This window comes from Salmo salar, chromosome ssa13 (assembly GCF_905237065.1).
Source record: "Salmo salar chromosome ssa13, Ssal_v3.1, whole genome shotgun sequence".
NCBI classification, from domain to species: domain Eukaryota; kingdom Metazoa; phylum Chordata; class Actinopteri; order Salmoniformes; family Salmonidae; genus Salmo; species Salmo salar.
The window spans coordinates 17487260-17512610 of record NC_059454.1 but is presented as its reverse complement, the minus strand read 5'-3'; the positions used below and the strand labels follow the sequence as shown (position 1 = coordinate 17512610).

The window sequence follows — 25351 nt, the reverse complement described above, 5'->3', positions numbered from 1 at the left end:
GTTAAAGAATGGTTAAAGAATGGTTAAAGAATGGTTAAAGAATGGTTAAAGGGTTATTAAGAAAGGCTATTGACTAGTTACATTAATGCTAAATAAGTGCTTAGTGGTAATAATGCTAATTGAATAATGTTACGTAAATGCTTATTCACGTGAAACAATCATTTCATAGAGGACATATTTCTTCCACATTGTTTACAGCAGTATAAAAAAAGAAACACCCTCAAATCGTTAATTAATGATAGATCTTTATGTAACAGTTGTTTTTCTTTTTCTTGTTGGCAAAACCCATATCCCTCACACATTTCAATTTTTCTCCTTTTAAAAGAGCAAGCAGTCATTTGTATCTACACAAAACAGGCACCAAAACAATACATTTTTATATCGCCATTTCTTCAAGTAACATACAGTGGAATCGTTTTCATTCAGCAAAACGTGTGAAAAGATATCTATCTACAGGTAGGGAGGCCTGGTGACAACACGAAGGATACACATCTTACAAAATACACAATAACATACCAGTACATACTGAAAACAGACAAGAAATATATATACATCCCTGAAATAAACAGCAAAATGAAACCAATGAAAAACATTCACATTCTATGTGCTAGAATTACACGAGCATATTGTTCGGTTGTTTCCTACTCATCATCATCCATTAAAAACATCATCCTCATATTCTTCTCCTCACTCTTCATACAGATTTCAAAGTTCATAAATGATCAAATATGGTGCACTCATTCACAATTTAACACGCGCACACGCACACACACACACACACACACCCCATACCACTGCTCTGTCTCTTTTCACAAGGTGTGAAGGTGCAGCTCGTTAGGGAATTCTTTGATTAATTCATGAATATTTCAAAATATAGAATTTATCAATATATTTGATGACTAAGATATTGGAGCATAAATCAATAGAAAAAGCAGGCATTTACAGTTCTTCTATTAGCTAGCTGAAAATCACAGAAGCTGATAAGGTTGAAAGGTCAAGTTAACATGTTTTGGTCAAACACACTACTATACTTTGCACTGCAGTAAGACTCAGGGAGTGATCCCTGTTTGAATACTTGGCCAATGCACTATTTTATTCCTCATCACTGATTAGCATATGATTGGATTCGTGTAAGCAAGGTTTCTACCATACTGCTTTAACCTATCAGATCTGCGTTCAATTCAAGGGAGAAAGGAAGGATACAGCACATGCTTCAAACAGGACCCTGGTCAATCGCTAAGAATGATCCCCATTTTACATGGTGGAATCAATCACATGAACTACACATACTTCTAAAATTAAACAATAATAAAATGGATGGATAAAATGACAGAACAGGATCTAAAACTCATAGTCCTCTTCAGCCATGTCGATGGCCCAGGCAAATTTCTCCCTCTGGGTTTTGTTGTAAATCTTCTCCATGGGAACATCCCATTTCTTAACCCTGCATAGGAGAGGAAGAGAGAAGGAGAGCAGGGTCTTAGGAGAGAGAAATAAAGACAGAGGAGGGAAAGCAAACAAAAGTATTGGGACAGTGACACATAAATATCCTACCCCCAAGTCATGTTAATAACAGGGAAGGGTATGATATTTGTGTGTCTGTAACGTTCTAACTCATCATTATTCCCAATTCATTCAGGATTATCCGTAATCATGGTAGCACCCACATTAATGTAGAAGTGTTCAGAAACATACTCTAATCTTATCTACAATAAAAGTGACTTCTAAATGACAGAATACTTTATTTACCATGAATTTCTATTGGGCACAAAATAATCTGAAACACAACCAAAACAAACAGCAAATGCATCCAACAAATGTATAAAGTCACAAGCTTGGTGTAGTCATTGCGTGCTAGGAATATGGGACCAAATACTAAACGTGTGACTACTTTAATATACATATAAGTGAATCTGTCCCAATACTTTTGGTCCCCTAAAATGGGGGATCTATGCACAAAAAGTGCTGCAAATTCTAAACGGTTCACCCGATATGAATGAAAATACCCTCAAATGAAAGCTGTCAGTCTGCACTTTAACCTCATAGTCATTGTATCATTTCAAATCCAGAGCCAAAACAACAACAAAAATTGTCACTGTCCCAATATGTTTGTAGCTGTATTTAAATCACTCACACTCTCAATCTCTGACACTGACTGTACAAAGACAGTTGTCTTTTTTATTAATGTTTTTTCCTTTTATCATTGAAGATTACATAAAAAAATCTATTGATCATGTAAGGGTGTGTGGATGGAGGGCCCTCTGTCTTGGCCCTCCATTGATCCAGCAGCAGTAAGCTATTTGGTGTGGTGTACTGTACTTAAGTTAAAATACTTTAAAGTACTACTTAAGTCGTTTTTGGGGGAATCTGTACTTTACTTTACTATTCATATATTAGTCAACTTTTACTTTTACTCATTCCTAAAGAAACAACATTTCTAAAGAAAATATGTACTTTTTACTCCCATACATTTCCCCTGACACCAAAAAGTACTTGTTACAGTTCAAATGCTCAGGCAGGACAGAATTATGGTCCAATTCACACACCTATCAACCATCCCTACTATCTCTGATCTGGCGGAATCACAAAAAAATATATACTGTGTTTGTGTTGGAGTGTTCCATTGTCTGTCCGTAAAAAATACAAAAGAAAATTGTGCCATCTGGTTTGCTTAATAATTTGATGTATAGAATTTTACTTTTCACAATTGTTTCATGTTTCAAGTTGAATACTTGTTCCACCACTGTACTTAAGTACATTTAAAACCTGATACTCTTAGAATTTTTACTCAAGTAGTATTTTACTGGGTGACATTCACTTTTACCTGACTCATTTTCTATTAAGCTATCTTTACTTTTACTCAAGTATGAGAATTGAGTACTTTTCCCACAACTGGCTATTGTCCCGGGAGGCCCCGTCACATTGCCTCGACATGTGGAGGAAGAGCTCTGTGAGGGGACACTCTCTGGTCCTACAAACAAACCCTATTGTTCCTCACGCTCACACACTTTTCCTTCTCACCCTTTCGTTCTCTGCTTCACTCTGCTTTCCCACAATGCACAAGCATTTCCTGCCTTCTGTCAGCATTGGCGACCACTAGTGACCCTACCACTACCCCCCACCCACCCAAGACACACACGCACCCCCGCCTATGAAAATATTACATGTAGTTACCCTTATGTCAGACTTACGTATGTAACTACTTTAGTAACAAATATATTCCTCAGTTTGTACCTGGTAACGTCAGACATTACTTACTTACTTATTGTGTAATTACAAGATAAATTAACTACATGGTATCTGTGATAATTGTGAAGTAAAATATAATCCACTCTATCTAATGTGATCATTCCCCTTTCTGCCTGCCCTGCCTGCCTGCCCTGCCTGCCTGTTGCCATGCCACAGAGATGTGATCATTCCCCTGTCTGTCTGTCTGTCTGTCTGTCTGTCTGTCTGTCTGTCTGTCTGTCTGTCTGTCTGTCTGTCTGTCTGTCTGTCTGTCTGTCTGTCTGTCTGTCTGTCTGTCTGTCTGTCTGTCTGTCTGTCTGTCTGTTACCATGCCACAGAGATGCGTGGGTCCAGGTAGTTGAGTTTGGAGGTTCCCAGGGCGATCTGCTTGTTCTCCTCTCTGTCTGTGGCCTGCATCTGTAGCTTCATCAGCTGTTCCTCTATCCTCTGGACTGCTTTCCTCTTCACCTCCACCATCCTGAGGACACCACACAAGTCACTGATTAGTTGATTGATCGATCACTAGTTCTACCAAATCGGATTGGGGTAAGAAATTAGTAGAAACTTCCACCTATCTGCCGGCAAGGTGAGTCTATTGTCATTTGTATGCAGCACAAAGTACGAAGGGGAAGGGGCTAGCTAGGGGTTGACTTGGCATGGGGCCCTAGTCTGGTGTTGTTTCAGTAGAGCTGTACTCACTTTTTACTTCGGTCATCATGTGAGGCCTTGTGCTCTGTCTTGGCCCCCTTCAGCTGTTTCCTGGTGGCCGACAGCTGCTTCTGCTTCTCATCTATCTGAGAGCATTAAACACACACACACACACACACACACACACACACACACACACACACACACACACACACACACACACACACACACACACACACACACACACACACACACACACACACACGGTCATTACTGTGTATACTATGTGGGTAATGTGACAGCAAAAATATACATTTCAGTGCAAGTGGACAATAGAGACATTCTATTCTACTGTTACCTTGGTTTGCAGGTTCTGCATGGACTTCTCAAAGGTCTTGGGTGCAGCCCTCTGGTGGTTGCACAGTATAGCCACAGCCCGGTTGGCTCTGTTGTAGGACAGGATCTTAGCAGGAATGCTCTCATCCGCTGGACACACACACAGATACAGTGTTTACCATGCGCTTTTCAAGGAAATATCTGGTCAATTGTGTAGGCTACCGCCACATAAAGTTGAACCAAATATTTGCTCACTGTTTGCTGCTGCCAATGTGATCTTTATTAAAGCTAGTAACACAGCAACAATAACATTTGCCCCGACATCAGGTTAGTAGAAGCAAACAGTGGGCAGACAACTTCATCCACTATTGGCTAGTGGACCTGTCACTCATGGGAGCAGTGTGTGTGATTGGCTGTGTGTGTGCTGTCACTCACGGCTGGTGAGCTCTTTGAGCTGCTGCTGCAGGGTGATGGAGGCATTGTACGTACGGAACACTTTGGCTGTCAGCCCGTCCATCAACTCCTGTAGGTGCTTATTCAGAATAGAGGTCTAGAGAAGAGGAGGAAGAGAAGGAACAGAGAAAGATATCAAGGCAGGGGGAGAGAGGTGAGTTTAGGGGAGATGAGGGAGAAAGAGAGAGGTGCGTTTAGGGGAGATGAGGGAGAAAGAGAGAGGTGTGTTTAGGGGAGATGAGGGAGAGAGAGAGAGAGAGGTGAGTTTAGGGGAGATGAAAGAGAGAGGTGCGTTTGGGGGAGATTAGCGAGAGAGAGGGTGAGAGAGGTGAATTTAGGGGATATTAGCGAGAGAGAGGGTGAGGGAGGTGAGTTTAGAGGAGATGAGGGAGAGAGAGAGGTAGGTGAGTTTAGGGGAGATGGGGGAGAGAGAGAGAGGGAGGTGAGTTTAGGGGAGATGGGGGAGAGAGGGAGGTGAGTTTAGTGGAGATGGAGGAGAGAGAGAGAGAGGGAGGTGAGTTTAGGGGAGATGGGGGAGAGAGAGAGAGGGAGGTGAGTTTAGTGGAGATGGAGGAGAGGGAGGTGAGTTTAGATGAGATGAGAGGGAGATGGAGGTGAGTTTAGGGAAGATGAGGGAGAGAGGGGGGTGAGTTTAGGGAAGATGAGGGAGAGAGAGAGAGAAGGAGGCGAGTTTAGATGAGATGAGGGAGGTGAGTTTAGGGGAGATGGGGGAGAGAGAGAGAGGGAGGTGAGTTTAGGGGAGATGGGGGAGAGAGGGAGGTGAGTTTAGTGGAGATGGAGGAGAGAGAGAGAGGGAGGTGAGTTTAGATGAGATGGAGGGAGGGAGGTGAGTTTAGAGGAGATGAGGGAGAGAGAGAGAGGGAGGTGAGTTTAGGGGAGATGGGGGAGAGAGAGAGAGGGAGGTGAGTTTAGTGGAGATGGAGGAGAGGGAGGTGAGTTTAGATGAGATGAGAGGGAGATGGAGGTGAGTTTAGGGAAGATGAGGGAGAGAGGGGGGTGAGTTTAGGGAAGATGAGGGAGAGAGAGAGAAGGAGGCAAGTTTAGATGAGATGAGGGAGGTGAGTTTAGGGGAGATGGGGGAGAGAGAGAGAGGGAGGTGAGTTTAGATGAGATGGAGGGAGGGAGGTGAGTTTAGAGGAGATGGGAGAGAGAGGGAGAGAGAGAGAGGGAGGTGAGTTTAGGGGAGATGGGGGAGAGAGAGAGAGGGAGGTGAGTTTAGTGGAGATGGAGGAGAGGGAGGTGAGTTTAGATGAGATGAGAGGGAGACGGAGGTGAGTTTAGGGAAGATGAGGGAGAGAGGGGGGTGAGTTTAGGGAAGATGAGGGAGAGAGAGAGAAGGAGGCGAGTTTAGATGAGATGAGGGAGGTGAGTTTAGGGGAGATGGGGGAGAGGTAGGTGAGTTTAGATGAGATGGGGGAAGAGAGGGAGGGAGGGAGGTGAGTTTAGAGGAGATGGGGGAAGAGAGGGAGGGAGGGAGGTGAGTTTAGAGGAGATGGGAGAGAGAGAGAGGTAGGTGAGCTTAGGGGAGATGGGGGAGAGGTAGGTGAGTTTAGGGGAGATGGGAGAGAGAGGGGGGTGAGTTTAGAGGAGATGGGGAGAGAGGGAGAGCACATTTGAGACACTGATGTAAGACCTGTTTTATATTTGACTATTAGCCCTCAGTTCCTTAATTCACCCAGTATTAAGACCATAGGTTGTCTCTCTTACATTGAGTCTGTCGAATAGGTCGTCCTCAGGCTGCTTATTCTCCAAGAACAGCTGCAGGTTCTTAAACACCTGAGATAGAATACACAGGTTCATTTAAGAGGGAGTCTTGACATGTTTTATTCTTTATAAAATACACCAGTATTCTAGAACATTTGACTTTTAGGTTTAGATAAATAACCGTGACCAGGCTGGTGATCTAGTTATTCTCTTAGATGTAATGTCTGATTCCTGCCAGATGAGGGTGCTGTCATTGAGCAGGGTGTGTGTGTGTGTGTGTGTGTGTGTGTGTGTGTGTGTGTGTGTGTGTGTGTGTGTGTGTGTGTGTGTGTGTGTGTGTGTGTGTGTGTGTGTGTGTGTGTGCATGCCAGTAATAGCAGGAAACAGACCTCCCCCAGAGGCAGAGCAGACGGAAAGCACTTTAGGCCTGGATCACCTGTCTGTACAAACATCCTCCGAGCAGTGTGTGTCCAAACACACACACACAGGCAGGTGTGCGCACACAGGCAGATCATTGGAACATGACGAACACATGCTCCAGACATCTGTTAAATGCTCGCCCAACACAGACTAGACCACCCGATCAAATGGAAAGGATGAAATCTTAAACATCCCTTTAATTCTTAATCAATATCCTATTCTCTCCTTCCTCTTCTCTCCTCTGCCCTCCTCTCTTCTCCGTCTGTCCACCCTCTCCTCCACTCCTCCCCCTCTTCTCAATCTCTTCTATGTTCCCCCTCCTCTCTTCTCCGTCTGTCCACCCTCTCCTCCACACCTCCCCCTCTTCTCAATCTCTTCTATGTTCCCCCTCCTCTCTTCTCCATCTGTCCCCTCTCTCCTCCACTCCTCCCCCCTTTTCCCTCCTCTCCTCACCCTCTTCTCCACAGGCATCTTGTTGTAGTATCTGATGGAGTCTTTTCCCAGGAAGTCAAACTCCACCACGTACTCCTGGTCGTCCATCTTGGGGTACAGCTTGATGTGTTCCACCCTCAGGGAACAGCAGCCAACCGTATCAGCCGTCTCCCCCTCCTCCTTCTCATTCCCCGCCCTCAAGGCCAGCTATGGGACACACAGGACGGAGGGCAGAGGTTGTGTTTGAGCATCCTCGAGTATTTAGGTATCCAACTTCAATCGAAAAGGCGTGGAGTGGTGAAAGCAGAAGGGCAGTATCCTTGCTCTCAACAATCCAGTCACAGCTAATAGATGTACTGTAACGTGTAATTCCCCTCACCTTGTCTATGAAGTAGAGAGCCACAGCTCTCTGTCTGACCCTCATCTCTTTAGACTTCCAGTCCTCTCTGTACTGGGCCCTCAGGCGGTCCACACACTTCTTCAGCCTCCGGGCCGTCTCATACTTCTGCCAGTCCTTCTCGCCCTGCACACAGGCAGACACGGAACAGAGACAGACACGGGACAGAGACAGACACGGAACAGAGACAGACACGGAACAGAGACAGACACGGAACAGAGACAGACACGGAACAGAGACAGACACGGGACAGAGGCAGACACGGAACAGAGACAGACACGGAACAGAGACAGACACGGAACAGAGACAGACACGGAACAGAGACAGACACGGAACAGAGACAGACACGGGACAGAGGCAGACACGGAACAGAGACAGACACGGAACAGAGACAGACACGGAACAGAGACAGACACGGGACAGAGACAGACACGGGACAGAGACAGACACGGAACAGAGACAGACACGGAACAGAGACAGACACGGAACAGAGGCAGACACGGGACAGAGGCAGACAAGGGACAGAGGCAGACACGGGACAGAGACAGACACGGAACAGAGGCAGACACGGACAGAGACAGACACGTAACAGAGACAGACACGTAACAGAGACAGACACGGGACAGAGACAGACACGGGACAGAGACAGACACGGGACAGAGACAGACACGGGACAGAGACAGACACGGGACAGAGACAGACACGAACAGAGACAGACACGGGACAGAGACAGACACGGGACAGAGACAGACAGACAGGTTACATCAGATTTAGGGTGAGTGATAAGGTCATGATAAGGGAGTGAGGGACTCCTTTAGTAATCTCCTTTAGTTGAGGTTAGGGTGAGAGGGTCATGGTTAGGAGTTAGATCTTAGAGTTACCTTGATTCTGGAGCTGAAGTAAATGTACTTGTTGGGGTTAGGAGTGAGGAGGTTAAAGGTTGTCATTACCTTGATTCTGGAACTGGGGTTGAGCATGATGTACTTAATAGAACCCTGGATGTTCTCAGTCCACGACACCAGCCATGTGACCTTGTTGTCATGACGAACCTCCTTCCAGCGCGTGCCCTGGGGCGGCTTGGGGTGCTTAGAGTCTCTGAGGAGAAGAGGAGAGGGGCAGAGAGAAGGTTTGAAGAAGAATAAAGCAATACCTTGGATCAAAGAGACCGAATGAGACAACTTGGGAAAGAGGGGCTGAGAGATGTAGTGTTTTAGCTGGTCTAAGGGGTAGGCCTAGTGGGTTCACCCCAAATCCTTTAGGGCTTGAGGTCTTCAGACCTCTCGTAAAGCATGGGATGGGATGGTATACTGAGGTTCCTCAAAGGAGTAAGGCTTCAATTGTGTTCTAAAATCAAAGCTGATCCTGTTTTGACATTTCCTCTCCTGTGTACAACTATTACAGGACCGGGGTGAAAAACACAACAAAACGACGCCAAGCTGAGCAGGTAGATGGCCAGCTTGTCCTTTTATTGTTTCCACCACCGGACTGGGCTCGAGGCGACACACACATGCACACACGAACACACACACACTCACACACACACATACACACAGACACACAGACAACTGAGCCTGGGGCTACACAGACAGAGAGGTGGCCTTTGACACAGACGGACACACACATAAACAACCATATGGCATGTTTAGGACCATCACACACACAAACACAAACCATGCACGGAAACTAGAAGAGCCAGGACAGGACAGAGCCAGGACAGGACAGCAAGCAAAGATACTTTTTACCCTGGATAAAAATAGCTGCAGCAATCACAACAAGGCAGATATGGAGAGGGAGATAAGAGGGGGGAGGGAGGGAGGGAGGCATACAGATGAGGGAGGGAGAAGGGAAGAGAGGCACAGACATACAGCAGGGAGAGGAGGGATAAGGGAGAAGGGGGAGGGATAAGAGAGAGAACAGAGGAACATAACAATGGGGCAGAGGGGTGGAGGACTCTTTTACATAAATAACTCTTTTACAATAAGAAATCCCGTCACCGTAGAAAAAAAAAGTGTGATGTCAGGAACATAAAACTCCCACAACATGTTCTCTTCTCACGAGACATAGGTTCACACCCTTACACATGAAGCCAATAGAATCCATACAGGAGCAGGCACAACTTGGCAAGCAATTCAATGTGATTGTTACAAGCCTCAATAGCTTACCACTCAAATATGTAGTGGTATACAGGGACCTCTTGTGGTAGGAACACAAAACTTCACATTTATCATGAACTTGGTGATCCATTGAATTGTTTTATTTATTTTTTATTTAACTAGGCACGTCAGTTAAGAACAAATTCTTATTTACAATGACGGCCTAGGAACAGTGGGTTAACTGCCTTGTTCAGGGGCAGAACGACAGATTTTCACCTTGTCAGCTCTGATCTAGCAACCTCTCGGTAACTGGCCCAACGCTCTAACCACTTGGCTACCTTTCTACCAAGAATCCCTCGCAACGCTCATTCATCACCCTCTTTCCAACTGATGATGATGAAGATGGGGAGACTCACTTGCTGCAGTTGATAATGATGTCTTCAGGGCGGATGCGGCGTTTCAGCATGCCCATCTTTGGGTGGTCCCCACGCCCCCTGAACAGACCGGGAGGCTCGATGCGGAAGTTTCCAATTCGCTCCTTATGGTTGTCCATCACACAGAAACCATACTCCTGGAGGATACGCTCATTCTCCTCTTTGATTTTCTGGAAAACGTTGGAATAACATTGGAGAACGTTGGAGGGTGTGTGAGTTGTAGACGTGTGTACTGTATGTGTACTGTATGTGTGTCTGTGTGTGCGCACGTGTGCACATGTTGGTTCAGGGCCTCACCAGTTTCTCATCTTTGGACATCTGTTTCCGGGCCTCTGATTGGGCCTTGAAGTACTCGCTCATCTCCGTGAAGTTACACTTGTTTATATCTGTGATCTTTGACTTCTCCTCCGATGTCATTTCCTGGGGTTAAAGGACAGAATGGAGTTTTATTTATACAGGGGATCAACTGAGACCAAGGTCTCATTTGCAGTAGAGCCCTGTTTTCAATACAAAGAAAAAACATGCGCGTTAAGAAAAACAATCACAATTAACATTTAAAAGATCAGAAATCAATTTTTTTAATGGCCCAAGAGGCACTAGAACATCCATTCTAACAGTTTTTTGTAAATTGTTCCACATAAGGTGCAGCATATCTGAAGTGTAACGTAATTCATTGACATAGTTTTAGAATTAGTAATTCTATAAGAGATCAAAGGTGTCAGATAAATTGGAAATATTTGCATTAACGCTTTATATATAATTAACATAAAATGCTGCTCTCTTCTGGAGGTTAAAGAGGCCCAACCTACTTCTAGATATCAGGAACAGTGGTGAGTTTTAAAACCAGAGCCAGTAATGAACCTCAGGGCACAATGATATACAGCATCCAAGTGTGGACGCTGCAGCATGCATGTAAATAACACCCCCATAATCCAATACACAAATAAAGGTAAAGGTAGCCTGCCCTTTCCCACCTGTACAAAAGGAACACTTATGTGAGAATGCTATTCATTGACTATAGCTCAGCGTTCAACACCATAGTACCCTCAAAGCTCATCACTAAGCTAAGGACCCTGGGACTAAACACCTCCCTCTGCAACTGGATCCTGGACTTCCTGACGGGCCGCCCCCAGGTGGTGAGGGTAGGTAGCAAAACATCTGACACGCTGATCCTCAACACTGGAGCTCCCCTGGGGTGCGTGCTCAGTCCCCTCCTGTACTCCCTGTTCACCCACGACTACATGGCCAGGCACGACTCAAACACCGTCATTAAGTTTGCAGACGACACAACAGTGGTAGGCCTGATCACCGACAACGACGAGACAGCCTATAGGGAGGAGGTCAGAGACCTGGCCGGGTGGTGCCAGAATAACAACCTATCCCTCAACGTAACCAAGACTAAGGAGATGATTGTGGACTACAGGAAAAGGAGGGCCGAGCACACCCCCATTCTCATTGACGGGGCTGTAGTGGAGCAGGTTGGGAGCTTCAATTCCTTGGTGTCCACATCAACAACAAACTAGAATGGTCCAAACACACCAAGAAAGTCGTGAAGAGGGCACGACAAAGCCTATTCCCCCTCAGGAAACTAAAAAGATCTGGCATGGGTCCTGAGATCCTCAAAAGGTTCTACAGCTGCACCATCGAGAGCATCCTGACTGGTTGCATCCTTGCCTGGTACGGCAATTTCTCGGCCTCCGACCGCAAGGCACTACAGAGGGTAGTGCGTATGGCCCAGTACATCACTGGGGCTAAGCTGCCTGCCATCCAGGACCTCTACACCAGGCGGTGTCAGAGGAAGGCCCTAAAAATTGTCAAAGACCCCAGCCACCCCAGTCATAGACTGTTCTCTCTACTACCGCATGGCAAGCGGTACCGGAGTGCCAAGTCTAGGACAAAAAGGCTTCTCAACAGTTTTTACCTCCAAGCCATAAGACTCCTGAACAGGTAATCAAATGGCTACCCGGACTATTTGCATTGTGTGCCCCCCCACGCCAACCCCTCTTTTACTCTGCTGCTACTCTCTGCTTATCACATATGCATAGTCACTTTAACTATACATTCATGTACATACTACCTCAATTGGGCCGACCAACCAGTGCTCCCGCACATTGGCTAACCGGGCTATCTGCACTGTGTCCCCCCCGCCAACCCCTTTTACGCTACTGCTACTCTCTGTTCATCATATATGCATAGTCACTTTAACCATACCTACATGTACATACTACCTCAATCAGCCTGACTAACCGGTGTCTGTATGTAGCCTCGCTACTGTTATAGCCTCGCTATTGTATATATCCTCGCTACTGTTATTTTTCACTGTCTTTTTACTGTTGTTTTATTTCTTTACTTACCTATTGTTCACCTAATACCTTTTTTGCACTATTGGTTAGAGCCTGTAAGTAAGCATTTCACTGTAAGGTCTACACCTGTTGTATTCAGCGCACGTGACAAATAAACTTTGATTTGATGTGGTTTGAACCATTTTCTTTCAAATAACAGATGATAAACAGGCTTTGTTTCTGTATGTCACGACACCTACGGAAGGTGGCGCCCCTCCTCGCCCGGGCGGCGCTCGGCAGTCGTCGTCGCCGGCCTACTAGCTGCCACCGATCCTGTTTTCACGTTCTGTTAGTTAGGTCTAGGATAGGCACACACCTGTTTTGTATTAGTCGTTAGTGGGGGGGTATTTAGGCTAGCTTGGTAGGTTTGTGTTTTGTGCGGGATAGTTTTTGTCAGGACTCTTGTTTGGAAGTGAGGGTCTGTGTTTTTCCTCTGCCCGTGTTTTACGCGGAGTTTATATTGGGCTGCGTCCCTGCATTATGTTTGGAGAGGGTGGTGCGTTTTATTTATACGCCCTGCCCGGCCGTGCTTGTATTTGTTCCGTGTGGATATATTAAGGAAGTATTCACGGTCTCCTGCGCTTGACTCTACCTCTCCTGCTTCCTTGAGCCACACCTTGTGACACTGTAAAAGAAAACAATTTTAAACTTCAACTTTCTTACCAGCTCAGATATGTGTTTTGAAAGACAACTTGTCATCTAGCCATATACCAATATATTTATAATAAGGAACTAGTTCAGACTAGTAATTTTATAGTAATTTAGATATAAATTATGTAGTCTAGAGAAGAGCATATCTTTTGTTTTGTTAGCATTCAGCACCAACTTATGATCAGAAAGTGTCTTCTGCAGTACCAGAATTTGAAAATGCTTGGCCAATAGTAGGTGCAAACACAGTATTCCATGGGGCATAACTCAACTAATATCTGTCTGAACGTTCCATGTACCTACCTTCCTCCAGTCCTTGTAGAAGTTCTTCCTAAACATTTCCTTGGTTGTGTACTCATGGTCCAGCATCTTAGCAAAGAAGGTAGCCACCTCCTCTGCAGGGGCACTTAGTCTCAGGTGCTTACCTGGTGTGTGGGGGGGGGGGCATAGAACGATTGAGCACATAAAATATGACTTGTCTTTCGGAGAGACTTGGTGATATCATCATATCAAAAATATTATCTAACCACCTAAACATAAAGTGTGAATCTATATGAACTCACTCACCATCGTAGAAAAACCTGACATGGCCAGGTAGGGGTTCATATGGAGGAGCAAGAACAGGTCCCTTGTGTTCCAGAAACTTCCATTTGGAGCCATCCGTAGATCTCTCCTCCTCCCACCTAAAATGGATGGATGACAAAATGTGTATGAGAGAAATAACAAGAAAACAGTAGAAGGACTGTAGATTTGAGTTTTTTTTAGAGTACCCACAACCATTTAGTGATTGTATCTGTAGGAATCAACCAATCCTCCCAAACATCTCACCATTTTGTGATTGTATCTGCAGGAATCAACCAATCCTCCCAAACATCTCACCATTTTGTGATTGTATCTGCAGGAATCAACCAATCCTCCCAAACATCTCACCATTTAGTGATTGTATCTGTAGGAATCAACCAATCCTCCCAAACATCTCACCATTTCCACTTCTCCTCTGTTTCCTTCTTGGCTTTCTTGCCATCTGCTCCTGCTTTCTTGTCTTTTGTCTTCTTCTTGGGTTTTATGTCCTGAACGAGACAAAATGAGTGTGAACAAGGGTAAGGAAAGAGAGTGTCCAACCTCAGCTGAAAACCTCAACTCACCTCTTCCTCCTCCTCATCTTCATATTCCTGCTTTCTCTTCTTTGCCTTCTTGCCATTCTCTGTCTTGATCTTTTGGGGCTTGTATTCAAATCTGAACAAAATACAACCATCAGATGAAACATGAAAAAAAATGGATCTAGTTTGAATTTCATTAATCACTTTCATTAAAAAAAATGCATTAATTAACTGTTTATATGCAGCGTACGTACTATTTATGTGTGAGTATGCACACATAAGTGTTAGTGTTTTTGTATTAGTTTGTAATCTGTTTGTCTTCCTGATTGGCTCAACAGGCATGGCTAACAAACCTTGGCATACTGCACCCAGATTTAATAAGGAGCCTTAGAACGTTGTGGATACTCACTCCTCCTCATCTCTCTCTCTCTTCAGAGTCTTGTTGTGTTTGGGAGAGGGGTACAAGCCGTTGTCCTCCTCTGGTTCACTCTTAATGGCAGGAGGGCTGGGGCTGTTCCACATCTCCCTGTAGGACACATTACAGTGTTAAAGGTGCAATCCGTAGATATTCTTAAAATGTACAATATCTGCCTTCTACACCCATAGTTGTTTACACTACTACTTGTAGTAACAATTAAAAATAAAATAGAACAGTCAATTCCATATTCCCATTTACCTCGCATGACCGTTTTCTTTCTCCTTCTTGGGCTTGCCTTCAACATGGGAGGATTTGACCTGCGATAAAACAGACAAACTGGCTGGGAATTGTAGTCTACTAGTAGAGTCACTGTGACATCTGAGATCCACCTTTTCTGATAGACACTCTATACCCCTCAAACTCATCTGTGGAACTCAAAGCCAGTTCCACTGCATGTTTTCATTGCTCCCCTCTAATCACAAACATATTTAGACCTGGGACACCAGGTGGGTGCAATTAATTATAAGGTAGAACAGAAAACCAGCTGGCTCCGGACCTCATAGGGTAAGAGTTGAATAACCCTGCTCTATACGGAGAAAACAAACCTTTTCCTCTCTTCTCTTCTCTTTGTCTTTCTCCTTCTGTTTCTCCCTGTGCCTGTCGACACTCCCGTCGCTGTGCTTCAACCTCTCCTTCTCCTTGTCTCTGTGCTTCTTCTCAGAGTGCTCCCTGTGTTCACTGAGAGATGGACAACACATGAGAGGTCAGGGGTTTGGGGTCAATGGACAGGAGTCAGACACAGGAAAGCTACATAAACACAAATTATTCAGGCCACAGAGAGCTCCAATATTGAATACAGACTACAACACACAACCTGGATGAACACAGAACAAATCAAAGAAGGCAGAAAAGGGACAAGTCAACTTAATAAAGACTTAAAATGTAGATTGCAAATGCAGGGCTTAGATTGTTTTGTCTACAGCTTTCTGTTTCTCTGAATAGACTACGCAATTGACGCGGCAAGTAGCCTTGTACTTTTTGAATGGTCTTCAATGGCAAAAAACATAGTGCAACAGTCTTCTGCGCAAAAACTTAATGAAAGGCATTTGATATAATTTATTGATATAAGGTGCATTTGGAAAGTGTTCAGACCCCTTGACTTTTTCCACATTTTGTTACGTTACAGCCTTATTCTAAAATTACTGAAATTGTTTTTTACCCCTCATCAACCTACACACTATACCCCATAATGACAAAGCAAAAACAGTTTTTACATTTTTTATTTGCAAATGTATTAAAAGTAAAAAATGTGAGTATCACATTTACATAAGTATTCAGACCCTTTACTCAGTACTTTGTTGAAGCACCTTTGGCAGCGATTACAACCTCAAGTCTTCTTGGGTATGATGCTACAAGCTTGGCACACCTGTATTTGGAGAGTTTCTCCCATTCTTCTCTGCAGATCCTCTCAACCTCTGTCAGGTTGGATGGGGAGCATCACTGCACATCTATTTTCAGGTCTCTCCAGAGATGTTCGATCAGGTTTTCATCAAGGATCTCTTTGTCCTAGATTTTCATCAAGGATCTCTTTGTCCTATCATCTTTCCCTCGATCCAGACTACCACCATGCTTCACCGTAGGGACGGTGCCAGGTTTCCTCCAGATGTGATGCTTAGCATTCAGGCCAAAGAGTTCAATCTTGGTTTCATCAAACCAGAGAATTTGGTTTCTCATGGTCTGAGAGTCTTTAGGTGCCTTTTGGCAAATTCCAAGTGGGCTGTCATTTGCCTTTTACTGAGTAGTGGCTTCCGTTTTGGCCACTCTACCATAAAGGCCTGATTGGTGGAGTGCTGTAGAGATTGTTGTCCTTCTGGAAGGTTTTCCTTTCTCCACAGAGGACCTCTGGAGCTCTGTCAGTGTGACCATTGGGTTCTTGGTCACCTCCCTGACCAAGGCCCTTCTCCCCTGATTGCTCAGTTTGGTCGGGCGCCCAGCTCTAGGAAGAGTCTTGGTGGTTTCAAACTTCTTCCATTTAAGAATGATCACTGTGTTCATGGGGACCTTCAATGCTGCAGAATTGTTTTAGTACCCCTCCCCAGATCTGTGCCTCGACACAATCCTATCTTAGACCTCTAAGGACAATTCCTTGGACCTCGTGGCTTGGTTTTTGCTCTGACCTGCACTGTCAACTGTGGGACCTTATATAGACAGGTGTGTGTCCAATCAATTGAATTTACCACAGGTGGACTCGAATCAAGTTGTAGAAACATCTCAAGGATTATCTATGGAAACAGGATGCACCTGAGCTTAATTTTGAGTCTCATAGCAAAGGGTTCGAATACTTATGTAAATATGTATTATTTTTAATTATTTTGTATAAATTTGCAAAAAAAAAAAAAATGTTTTCGCTTTGTCATTATGGGGTATTGTGTGTAGATTGATGAGGGGAAAAAACAACTTCATCAACTTAAGAATAAGGCTGTAACGTAACAAAATGTAGAAAAAGTCAAGTGGTCTGAACACATTCTGAATGCACTGTATCTTATATGACCACGTTTTCATGAATTGTATTATATAATCCTCAAGCCCATTCATAAGACCAGAGACATGAACAAGGAAGTATGACGTATGAAACGCGTCACTTGCACACAGTATTCCTGACTGAAACTATAGCCATTCTTTGTCACAGACAACATTCAAACTCTCTCAGACAAATTTCCCAAGGTATTTGCTATAAATTATAATGTGAACTTACATAGACACATATGAGCTAAATAAATACTCAAATCCCAGTTATCCTCAAAAACTCTTAAAAGCATGATTTTCTTTATTTAGCATTACTGCCCAGACATAACCTCAAAAGCATAAGACCCACATTGTGCCAAATACCAACTGAAAAATGTTGTCAAAACAAGTACAAGTGGGAACACTTTGTTTCAGAGAGGGTACTCATGCCTATGGATGTTAGCAGAGAGCGAGCGAGTGAGAGAGGGGGGGAGAGAGAATGGAGATAGACGGGGTAGAGAGAGAGAGAAATAGAGAGAGGGAGGGGTAAAGAGAGGGAGAAAGAGAAAGAAAGAAGGGTAGAGAGAAAGGGAGAAAGAGAAAGAGAGGGGGTAGGGAAAGAGGGAGATAAAGTAATTTCTGTGCATTCAAATCATGCATTGATGTCCTAGATGTCCTAGAGAACTAGGTAGAAGACATACAGTACCTTCAGAAAGTATTCAAACCTCCTGACTTATTCCACATTTTGTTGTGTTACAGCCTGAATTAAATATCACACACAATACCCCATAATGACAAAGTGAAAACATGTTTTTAGAAATGTTAGCAAATTTAATGAAAATGAAATACAGAAATATATCATTTACATTAGGATTCACACCCCTGTGTCAATACTTTGCTGACGCACCTTTGGCAGTGATTACAGCTGTGAGTATTTTTGGGTAAGTCTCTAAGAGCTTTGTTAACATGGATTGTACAATATTTGCCCATTATTCTTTGTAAAATTCTTCAAGCTCTGTCAAGTTGATTGTTGATCATTGTTAGACTGCCATTTTCAAGTCTTCCCATAGATTTTCATGCCGATTTAAGTCAAAACTGTAACTACATCAGTAACATTCAATGTCATATTGGTAAGCAACTCCAGTGTAGATTTGGCCTGGTGTTTTAGGTTATTGTCCTGCTGAAAGATGAATTAGTCTCCCAGTCTGTTGGAAAGCAGACTGAACCAGGTTTTCCTTTAGAATTTTGACTGTGCTTATAGCTGTATGTTTATTTTTATCCCCAAAAAACTCCCTAGTCCTTTCCGATGACAAGCATACCCATAACATGATGCAGGCACCACCATGCTTGAAAATATGAAGACTGGCACTGAGTGATGTATTGTGTTGGATTTGCCCCAAACATAACGCTTTGTATTCAGGGAAAAAAGTTAATTTCTTTGCTATATATTTTGCAGTATTACTTAGTGCCTTCTTGCAAACAGGATGCATGTTTTGGAATATTTTTTATTCTGTACAAGCTTCCTTCTTTTCGTTCTTTCATTTAGGTTAGTACTGTGGAGTAACTACAATGTTATTCATCCATCCTCAGTTTTCTCATATCACAACCATTAAACTCTGTGTTTTAAAATCACCATTGGCTCATGGTGAAATCCCTGAGCAGTGTCCTTCCTCTCTGAGTTAGGAAGGACGGCTCTATCTATGTAGTGACTGGGTGTATTGATACACCACCCAAAGCTTAATGAATAACTTCACCATACTCAAAGGGATATTCAGCATCTGCTTTTTTAATTATTTCTTTGACACATCTACTAATCGGTGCCCTTCTTTGCGAGGCATTGAAAACCCTCTCTGGTCTTTGTGATTGAACCTGTGCTTGAAATTCACTATTCGATTGAGGGACCTTACAGTTAATTGTATGTGTGGGGTAGAGATGGGGCAGTCACTGCCATAACAAGTGTAGATCAGTGACTCAGAAGAAAGCCATTAAGAGGGTTTGTGCTCAGGCTATAATGGAAGAAGGCAGGTGCGTGGGAGAGAATATACCTGTAGAGTTAAAAAGGTACTCACACTCAAAACCACGAAAAGGAATAACCCAAGGAGGCCGAGATGCAAAAAGAATATAATTAATTTAATCCATGCTTGAAAGAATACAATACCCCACTGCCAGGTCTCTGACCTCCTCCCTATAGGCTGTCTCATCGTTGTCGGTGATCAGGCCTACCAGCGTTGTGTTGTCGGCAAACTTAATGATGGTGTTGGAGTCGTGCTTGGCCACGCAGTCGTGGGTGAACAAGGAGTACAGGAAGGGACTAAGCACCCACCCCTGAGGAGCCCCCGTTTGAGAATCAGCATGGCAGTTGTTGCCTACTCTTACCACATGGGGGCGGCCCGTCAGGAAGTCCAGGATCCAGTTGCAAAGGGAGGTGTTTAGTCCCAGGGTCCTTAGCTTAGTGATGAGCTTCGTGGGCACTATGGTGTTGAACGCTAAGCTGTAGTTAATGAACAGCATTCTCACATAGGTGTTCCTTTTGTCCTTTTGTTGATCAGCACTGATGAAGGCATAAGGCCGAAACATATGCTATGTTCCTTTTTTATTTCAACATAATGTGGAAAAAGTCAAGGGGTGTGAATAGTTTCTGAACCAGTGGAGGCTCCTCAGAGGAGGAAGGGGAGAAACATCCCTCTCAGTGAATTTCCAAAAAATATAAATAGTTATCCTTTTTAAAACTATACTAAATACATTCATGTCACCAAATAATTTAATAAAACACACTGTTTTATGCAATGAAGGTCTAAAGTAGCCTCGACAGCACTCTGTTGGGTAGCACCATGGTGTAGCGGAGGACAGCTAGTGAACAGCTAGTTTCCGTTCTGCTCTGGGTACATTGACTTCAAAACAAAACCTAGAAGGCTTGTGGTTCTGAACCTCTTCCATAGACTTACACGGTAATTATGACAACTTCCGGAGGACGTCCTCCAACCTATCAGAGCACTTGTAGCATAAAATGACATGTTGTCCACCGAATCAAAGGATCAGAGAATGAATCTAGTACTGAATGCATAGCTAGCATAGCTAGCACTGCAGTGCATAAAATGTGGTGAGTAGTTGACTCAAAGAGAGAGAAAGACAATAGCTGAACAGTTTTGAACAAATTCCATTCTTAAAAAATTAAGAAGAAGCAGCTACCTACAGAAGCCATATTTCATTTTATTTTTTCCCCCCACTTTCACTTATTTAGCTAACCAATACATCTCAAAATAGCCTGCGGTTAGGGCTGTTGGGCCAGTAACCGAAAGGTTGCTGGATCGAATCCCCGAGCTGACAAGATAAAAATCTGTCGTTCTGCTCCTGAGCAAGGCAGTTAACCCACTGTTCCCCGGGTGCCGATGACGTGGATGTAGATTAAGGCAGCCCGCACCCACCTCTCTGAAGACACATTTCAGTTGAATGCATTCTGTTGTATAACTGACCTGGTATCCCCCTTTCCCACCTAGCTAGTTTAGCCTACTCAAAAACCTGGCTCAAACAGAGAGGTATGCTATGTTAGCTAGCTGGTTCTGACTATCCAACACTGGAACACTTCCAATTCAAAGTAAGCTTTTGATTTGATAAATGTATTGCCACTGGGGCCTGACGGTGTAACTGCTAAACTGCTTGCTGTACACTGTACTGTGTGATTGTAGTGGGTTAGTTCTAGTAGCTATGTTGATTATGTCATTAGCTAATATGGTGACTATTATGTAGGTTGTGTGTAGCGGTTAGCATTCATGAAGGTTTGGCTTGTTAATTTTTGCCTTGTCACAGACTGGTGATGTGAAGGGCACTGAAGTCCACAACCGAAGGGAAAAGGTCAGAGGAAGAGAGAGCATAGATGCGATAAGGAATTATACAACAATCAAAGAGATCATGCTGTTTGTATGTGGCTGCTATGAAAGTAAACCGTGTTTGAGTGTGATCAGGGGCGTATTCATTCTGCCGATTCTGTTGAAAAACATTTCTCAAATGGAACGAAACAGGGATAAACATACCTGAATTTGTACAATAGAAACTTTCGTTTGGAACTGTTGGAATAATGATTAAAACCCTAGATCAGCTAGATGCTGGCAAGAGTGTGCAAGGCAGTATTGAATGTGTCAATGTCTGTCACCTTGATTACTCAAAAATAAATTGACCGCACCTATGTTGTAAACTTTCATCCATAGGCTAGGTTGTAGCAACCTCATGATGAATATAGGGAACATTTGAGTATCATGTAGTAGCCTAAACTTATCGATGTTACACTGAGCTGGGAGAATGAAATATGAATGATAGTCATCCAATATGCTGTAATAAGGCCATGCTCATAAAACAAAAATGTCCTCCCTCATCTTAAACGGCACCAACCGCCACTGTTCTGAGGCATAGTACAACAGCACAGAGACAGCATAGGGGCAGCATAATAAATTAAGATATCCTGTTGAATGATGTAATGTGGTGTTGTCGTATGGTCTTGTACAACACAAAGAATTATGGTCAGCAATGGCAGTATACTCAGAACTCTCCCACAGACCAAATGAAAAGGGAAATGAGAAGGAAGGCGAGATGGAGAAGAAGACGGAAAGAATTCTGAGAAACCCTCAGCGGGATGGAGATGACTGACAAAAGGAAAGAAAAAGTGAGAGAGACAAAGAGAGGAGGGGAGAGGAACATACCTGTTGCTATGCTTGGCTTTCTCTCTCTCCTTGTCTTTCTTGTGTTCTTTGCGCCTGTGCTCTTTATGCTTGTCCTTGTGTTTGTGAGCGTCTGGGACAAAGTTAGAGATTGACTTGTTTAGTAGAGATCCACCAGACAATAGGAACTGTAACAGCACAGTGTAATCTGATCACTTTGTGGCCCTCGGTGGCACAGTGTATGGATACGCTAATGTCTTCAGCGTCACATAGTAATGAATACAAACTGCAGGTTCAACAAATAGAATCACTTCTCATACCGCAAGGGTGTTCAATATTAAACATCAAACTGCCACATTTTCTTTCAAATTAGTTGGCTGGATTATTAAATTACTGTGTAGTTACTTTGTAATTACACCACAATTAAAAGCATAAACGGTATCGTACCATTTAATGTGAAGAATGACCTGTAAAATCAAGTACGGAAACAGGACTGGGTAATTGAAAGTCAAAACCACCCTTGCATATCTCTCCCTACCTGTCTAAACTCAAAATTAGATCCCACGGGGAGTGTCAAAGATAAAAAAAAGTGGGTCCAGGGGAGTGGGGATGGGAGGGAGGTTCAGACATCTAGGTGGGTCTACTTTCCTACAATGGACGCTGCATATCTCGGTTTTTAAGACCAAAACATGAGATCCATACTGCTGCTGCCCTGTCTCAACACGCACCCCAGACATCTAGACCTGAACCACCCGCACACACATGCCTGCACGTTCTCTGTTGATAGTAACATCACAACTGGCTGGGTCTTGTGAGACACACGTTGAACTCACATGTAACCCTAGACCTAAGGTCAGTGGTGTAGTGGAGGGTAAACGCATATAACGTTGTTTACGCACATTTTTTTATTTGGGATGAGCGTTTACACACCTTTTGCAGAAAAATGCATTGAAAGTATAGGGAGCGTTACTTCTGTAATCCAGTCTTGCAATCAGCATTTACCACTACATCACTGTCTAAGGTAAAATCTTAAATCAGAGGTCTTCAACCTTTTCTTGACCAGGGACCCCCGGCCATGCAAACAGGCTGTCATGGCTGTCGTATAAAGTGGACCAAAATGCAGCGGGAGTCTGTATACTCATCTTCTTTTTATTTGGCAGAAATAAGGAAAAACAAAACAAAACACACATATACAAAAACACCGACGACAAACAGTCCTGTAAGGCATACAGCTTATACACGAAACAACTACCGACGAAAACCCATGAAAAAACACCCCTACTAAATATGACCTTCAATTAGAGGCAACGAAGAACAGCTGCCTCCAATTGAAGGTCAAAACAATAAACTAGACATAGAAATAGAAAAAAATTGAAAATAGAACATAGAAATACAAAACATAGAACACAACCCAAAAAACCCGACAACACAAAACAAACACACCCCTGCTACGTCCTGACCAAACTACAATAACAAATAACCTCTTTTACTGGTCAGGGCGTGACACAGGCAACCCAGGGACCCCCATCATATGTCTTATCATGAAGTAAATTATAATGGCAAGAAGTAATCGAAAATGTACAATTAATAGTTTTTAATTGTTTTGACCTCCCCACATTATAACAGGAAGAGGAAGTGTACATGTCAAGAAAGCTTACCAGCAGCCAGTGGCACTTTTCAAAGCGGGTGCTTTTTCAAAGCCTATGTCAGATACTCCAGTGAGTGTAATTAGCTCAATATTAGGAGTAGAGAAATAAAGTTTACATAAGAAATAATATATTCTCCTCTTTTCTACTGTAGGTTTGTAATTCAAAATGTATTTATTCTGTTGTTGCAAGCGATATTCATGAAAACATTTCAATAAAAACATTTATTTTCGCAGACCCTCTGCAGTACCATGGCGAACTCCTATGGGGCCGCAGACCCCAGGTTGAATACCCCTGTCTTAAATGATAGGATATCCCTTTCCTCTAGTGGTGCACAATAGTCTATGTGTCGCTGGTGAGAAGTAGTGCACTAGATTAAGAATAACAGGTTATAATTTGAGATTCCTTAATAAGTTAAATTTGGGCCATCTCTTTTGGGTGATTGTCATTTTTTAAATCTCTGAACAAAAGTGGGAAAAACTTCCAATTAGTGGTGGCTTTGTCAGAGGGTGGGCCCATATAACTGTCAGTCTTGAGCTTGAACGTCACCTTGTGGCGTCCCTCTGTTATGGCAGTTAAATAACTGGTAGGGGGTTCTTGTCATAGGAAACAATAATATGCTCCCAGTACCATATCTGTCCCATTTCCATGACTGTTTAATTATTTTACTAATGAAATGTTGAGTTGTCAAAGGTGTGTGCACTTGACTCCCCCCTTTTTAAATATGTTATTACAGTATTATTGTGCTGGCAGAATTCCAGTCTAATTTCTAAAAACCATGTCCAAAGTTGACTAACAAATGCAACAAGCTATAACAACATTTAAAACATATACTTGTAATAAAGCAACTATCTTTGACAGATGAAATGTAGTGGCAGTAATGCCTGCAGCGATTGTACCAGGAGCCATGGGGTGGGAGAGGCCGATGAACTCCCAGCTCTAGCCTCCATATCACGGCCAACTGTTCTATCAGTGCTCGGCGCACTGGCTGCTAGACAGAGAAAAAGAAAATGGCGCAGAGACTAAGTCCTAAACCCCCATTTCACTACTTTCGGCTCAAAAATTATACATTGTTGCACCACAACATCAACAAACAATGGTCTATTTGAGAAACACGGTGTAAAGCGCTGCCAGAATTTCCCCTCAGATCGCAATATTATATATCGAAAGGGTAATTTTGAGGCCCTCTTTTTGAACAATAGACACAAGAGAGTGGAGGAGAAGGGACTTAGTCTCTGGGACGCCATTTCTGTCCTTTAAAAACTAACAGGAGTAGACGAATGAAGATAGGGACTTGATCACAAGCAAAACCATGATCAATATTTTTTTTGCCGTTAAAAACAACTTACCATTGGCTCGAGACCCAGAATTGACCTGCAAAATTTAAAAAATATATTAAATTAATGTTTATATTTTCTGAATGCCGGTAGAAAGGAGAATGTCAAGTTTCATACAGGGAAATATGAGAAATTCTACACAAAGCCCAGCGATCGCTTGTGATATTTATAACAAAGTTGCTACTTGAAAGACAACTAATGCAACTTATTAACATTGCATGGATACAATCGATAGGCTATCACATTGTGATTTTATCATTATCTAGTCAGCCAAACCAACTGTCACATAATGCAAATAACCAGCTACCTACATCTCGTTCAGCATAATAACACTACCTGCGAGTCTCTTTCACCGTGATCCCCGCTCATTGTCTTGTAATGCCAAATACACAAGTCAGAGATGCCCAAGGTAAGAAGATGAGGTTGACAGAGTAGTCTGGATAGACTGTGGAATGGAGTCGTTGCGCACTGGGCTAAGTCCGAATTCTCTTCAACTGCGCATGCCCGAAATAATTTAAATAATGAAAAATAAATGTT

The 25351-nt window shown here is 43.3% G+C and overlaps 1 protein-coding gene across 1 annotated transcript; it reads right to left on the bottom strand.

Annotated features, from left to right (window-relative positions):
* Window positions 1-228: 228 nt before the first annotated feature.
* top1b (DNA topoisomerase Ib) lies at window positions 229-25318 on the bottom strand. Its single transcript, XM_014134671.2, has 21 exons — window positions 25151-25318; window positions 24827-24851; window positions 21874-21964; window positions 15280-15412; window positions 14933-14991; window positions 14666-14782; window positions 14302-14392; window positions 14138-14226; window positions 13724-13839; window positions 13460-13581; window positions 10464-10586; window positions 10149-10336; window positions 8590-8734; window positions 7622-7765; window positions 7264-7449; window positions 6394-6462; window positions 4648-4762; window positions 4235-4362; window positions 3928-4022; window positions 3557-3706; window positions 229-1444 (listed from the first exon to the last, which is right to left on the bottom strand). Exons 1-21 carry the CDS (start codon window positions 25181-25183, stop codon window positions 1342-1344), a joined length of 2322 nt encoding a protein of 773 aa, XP_013990146.1. The 5' UTR covers window positions 25184-25318; the 3' UTR covers window positions 229-1341.
* Window positions 25319-25351: the final 33 nt, after the last annotated feature.

Excerpts from the sequence above, each read along its gene's own strand:
- top1b (XM_014134671.2), bottom strand. The coding sequence starts at position 25,183 with ATGAGCGGGGATCACGGTGAAAGAGACTCGCAG. Across the intron at positions 14,227-14,301 it reads AAGATGAGGAGGAGGAAGAG|GACATAAAACCCAAGAAGAA; the intron begins GTGAGTTGAGGT and ends TGTCTCGTTCAG. Across the intron at positions 4,023-4,234 it reads TGCAGAACCTGCAAACCAAG|ATAGATGAGAAGCAGAAGCA; the intron begins GTAACAGTAGAA and ends TAATGCTCTCAG.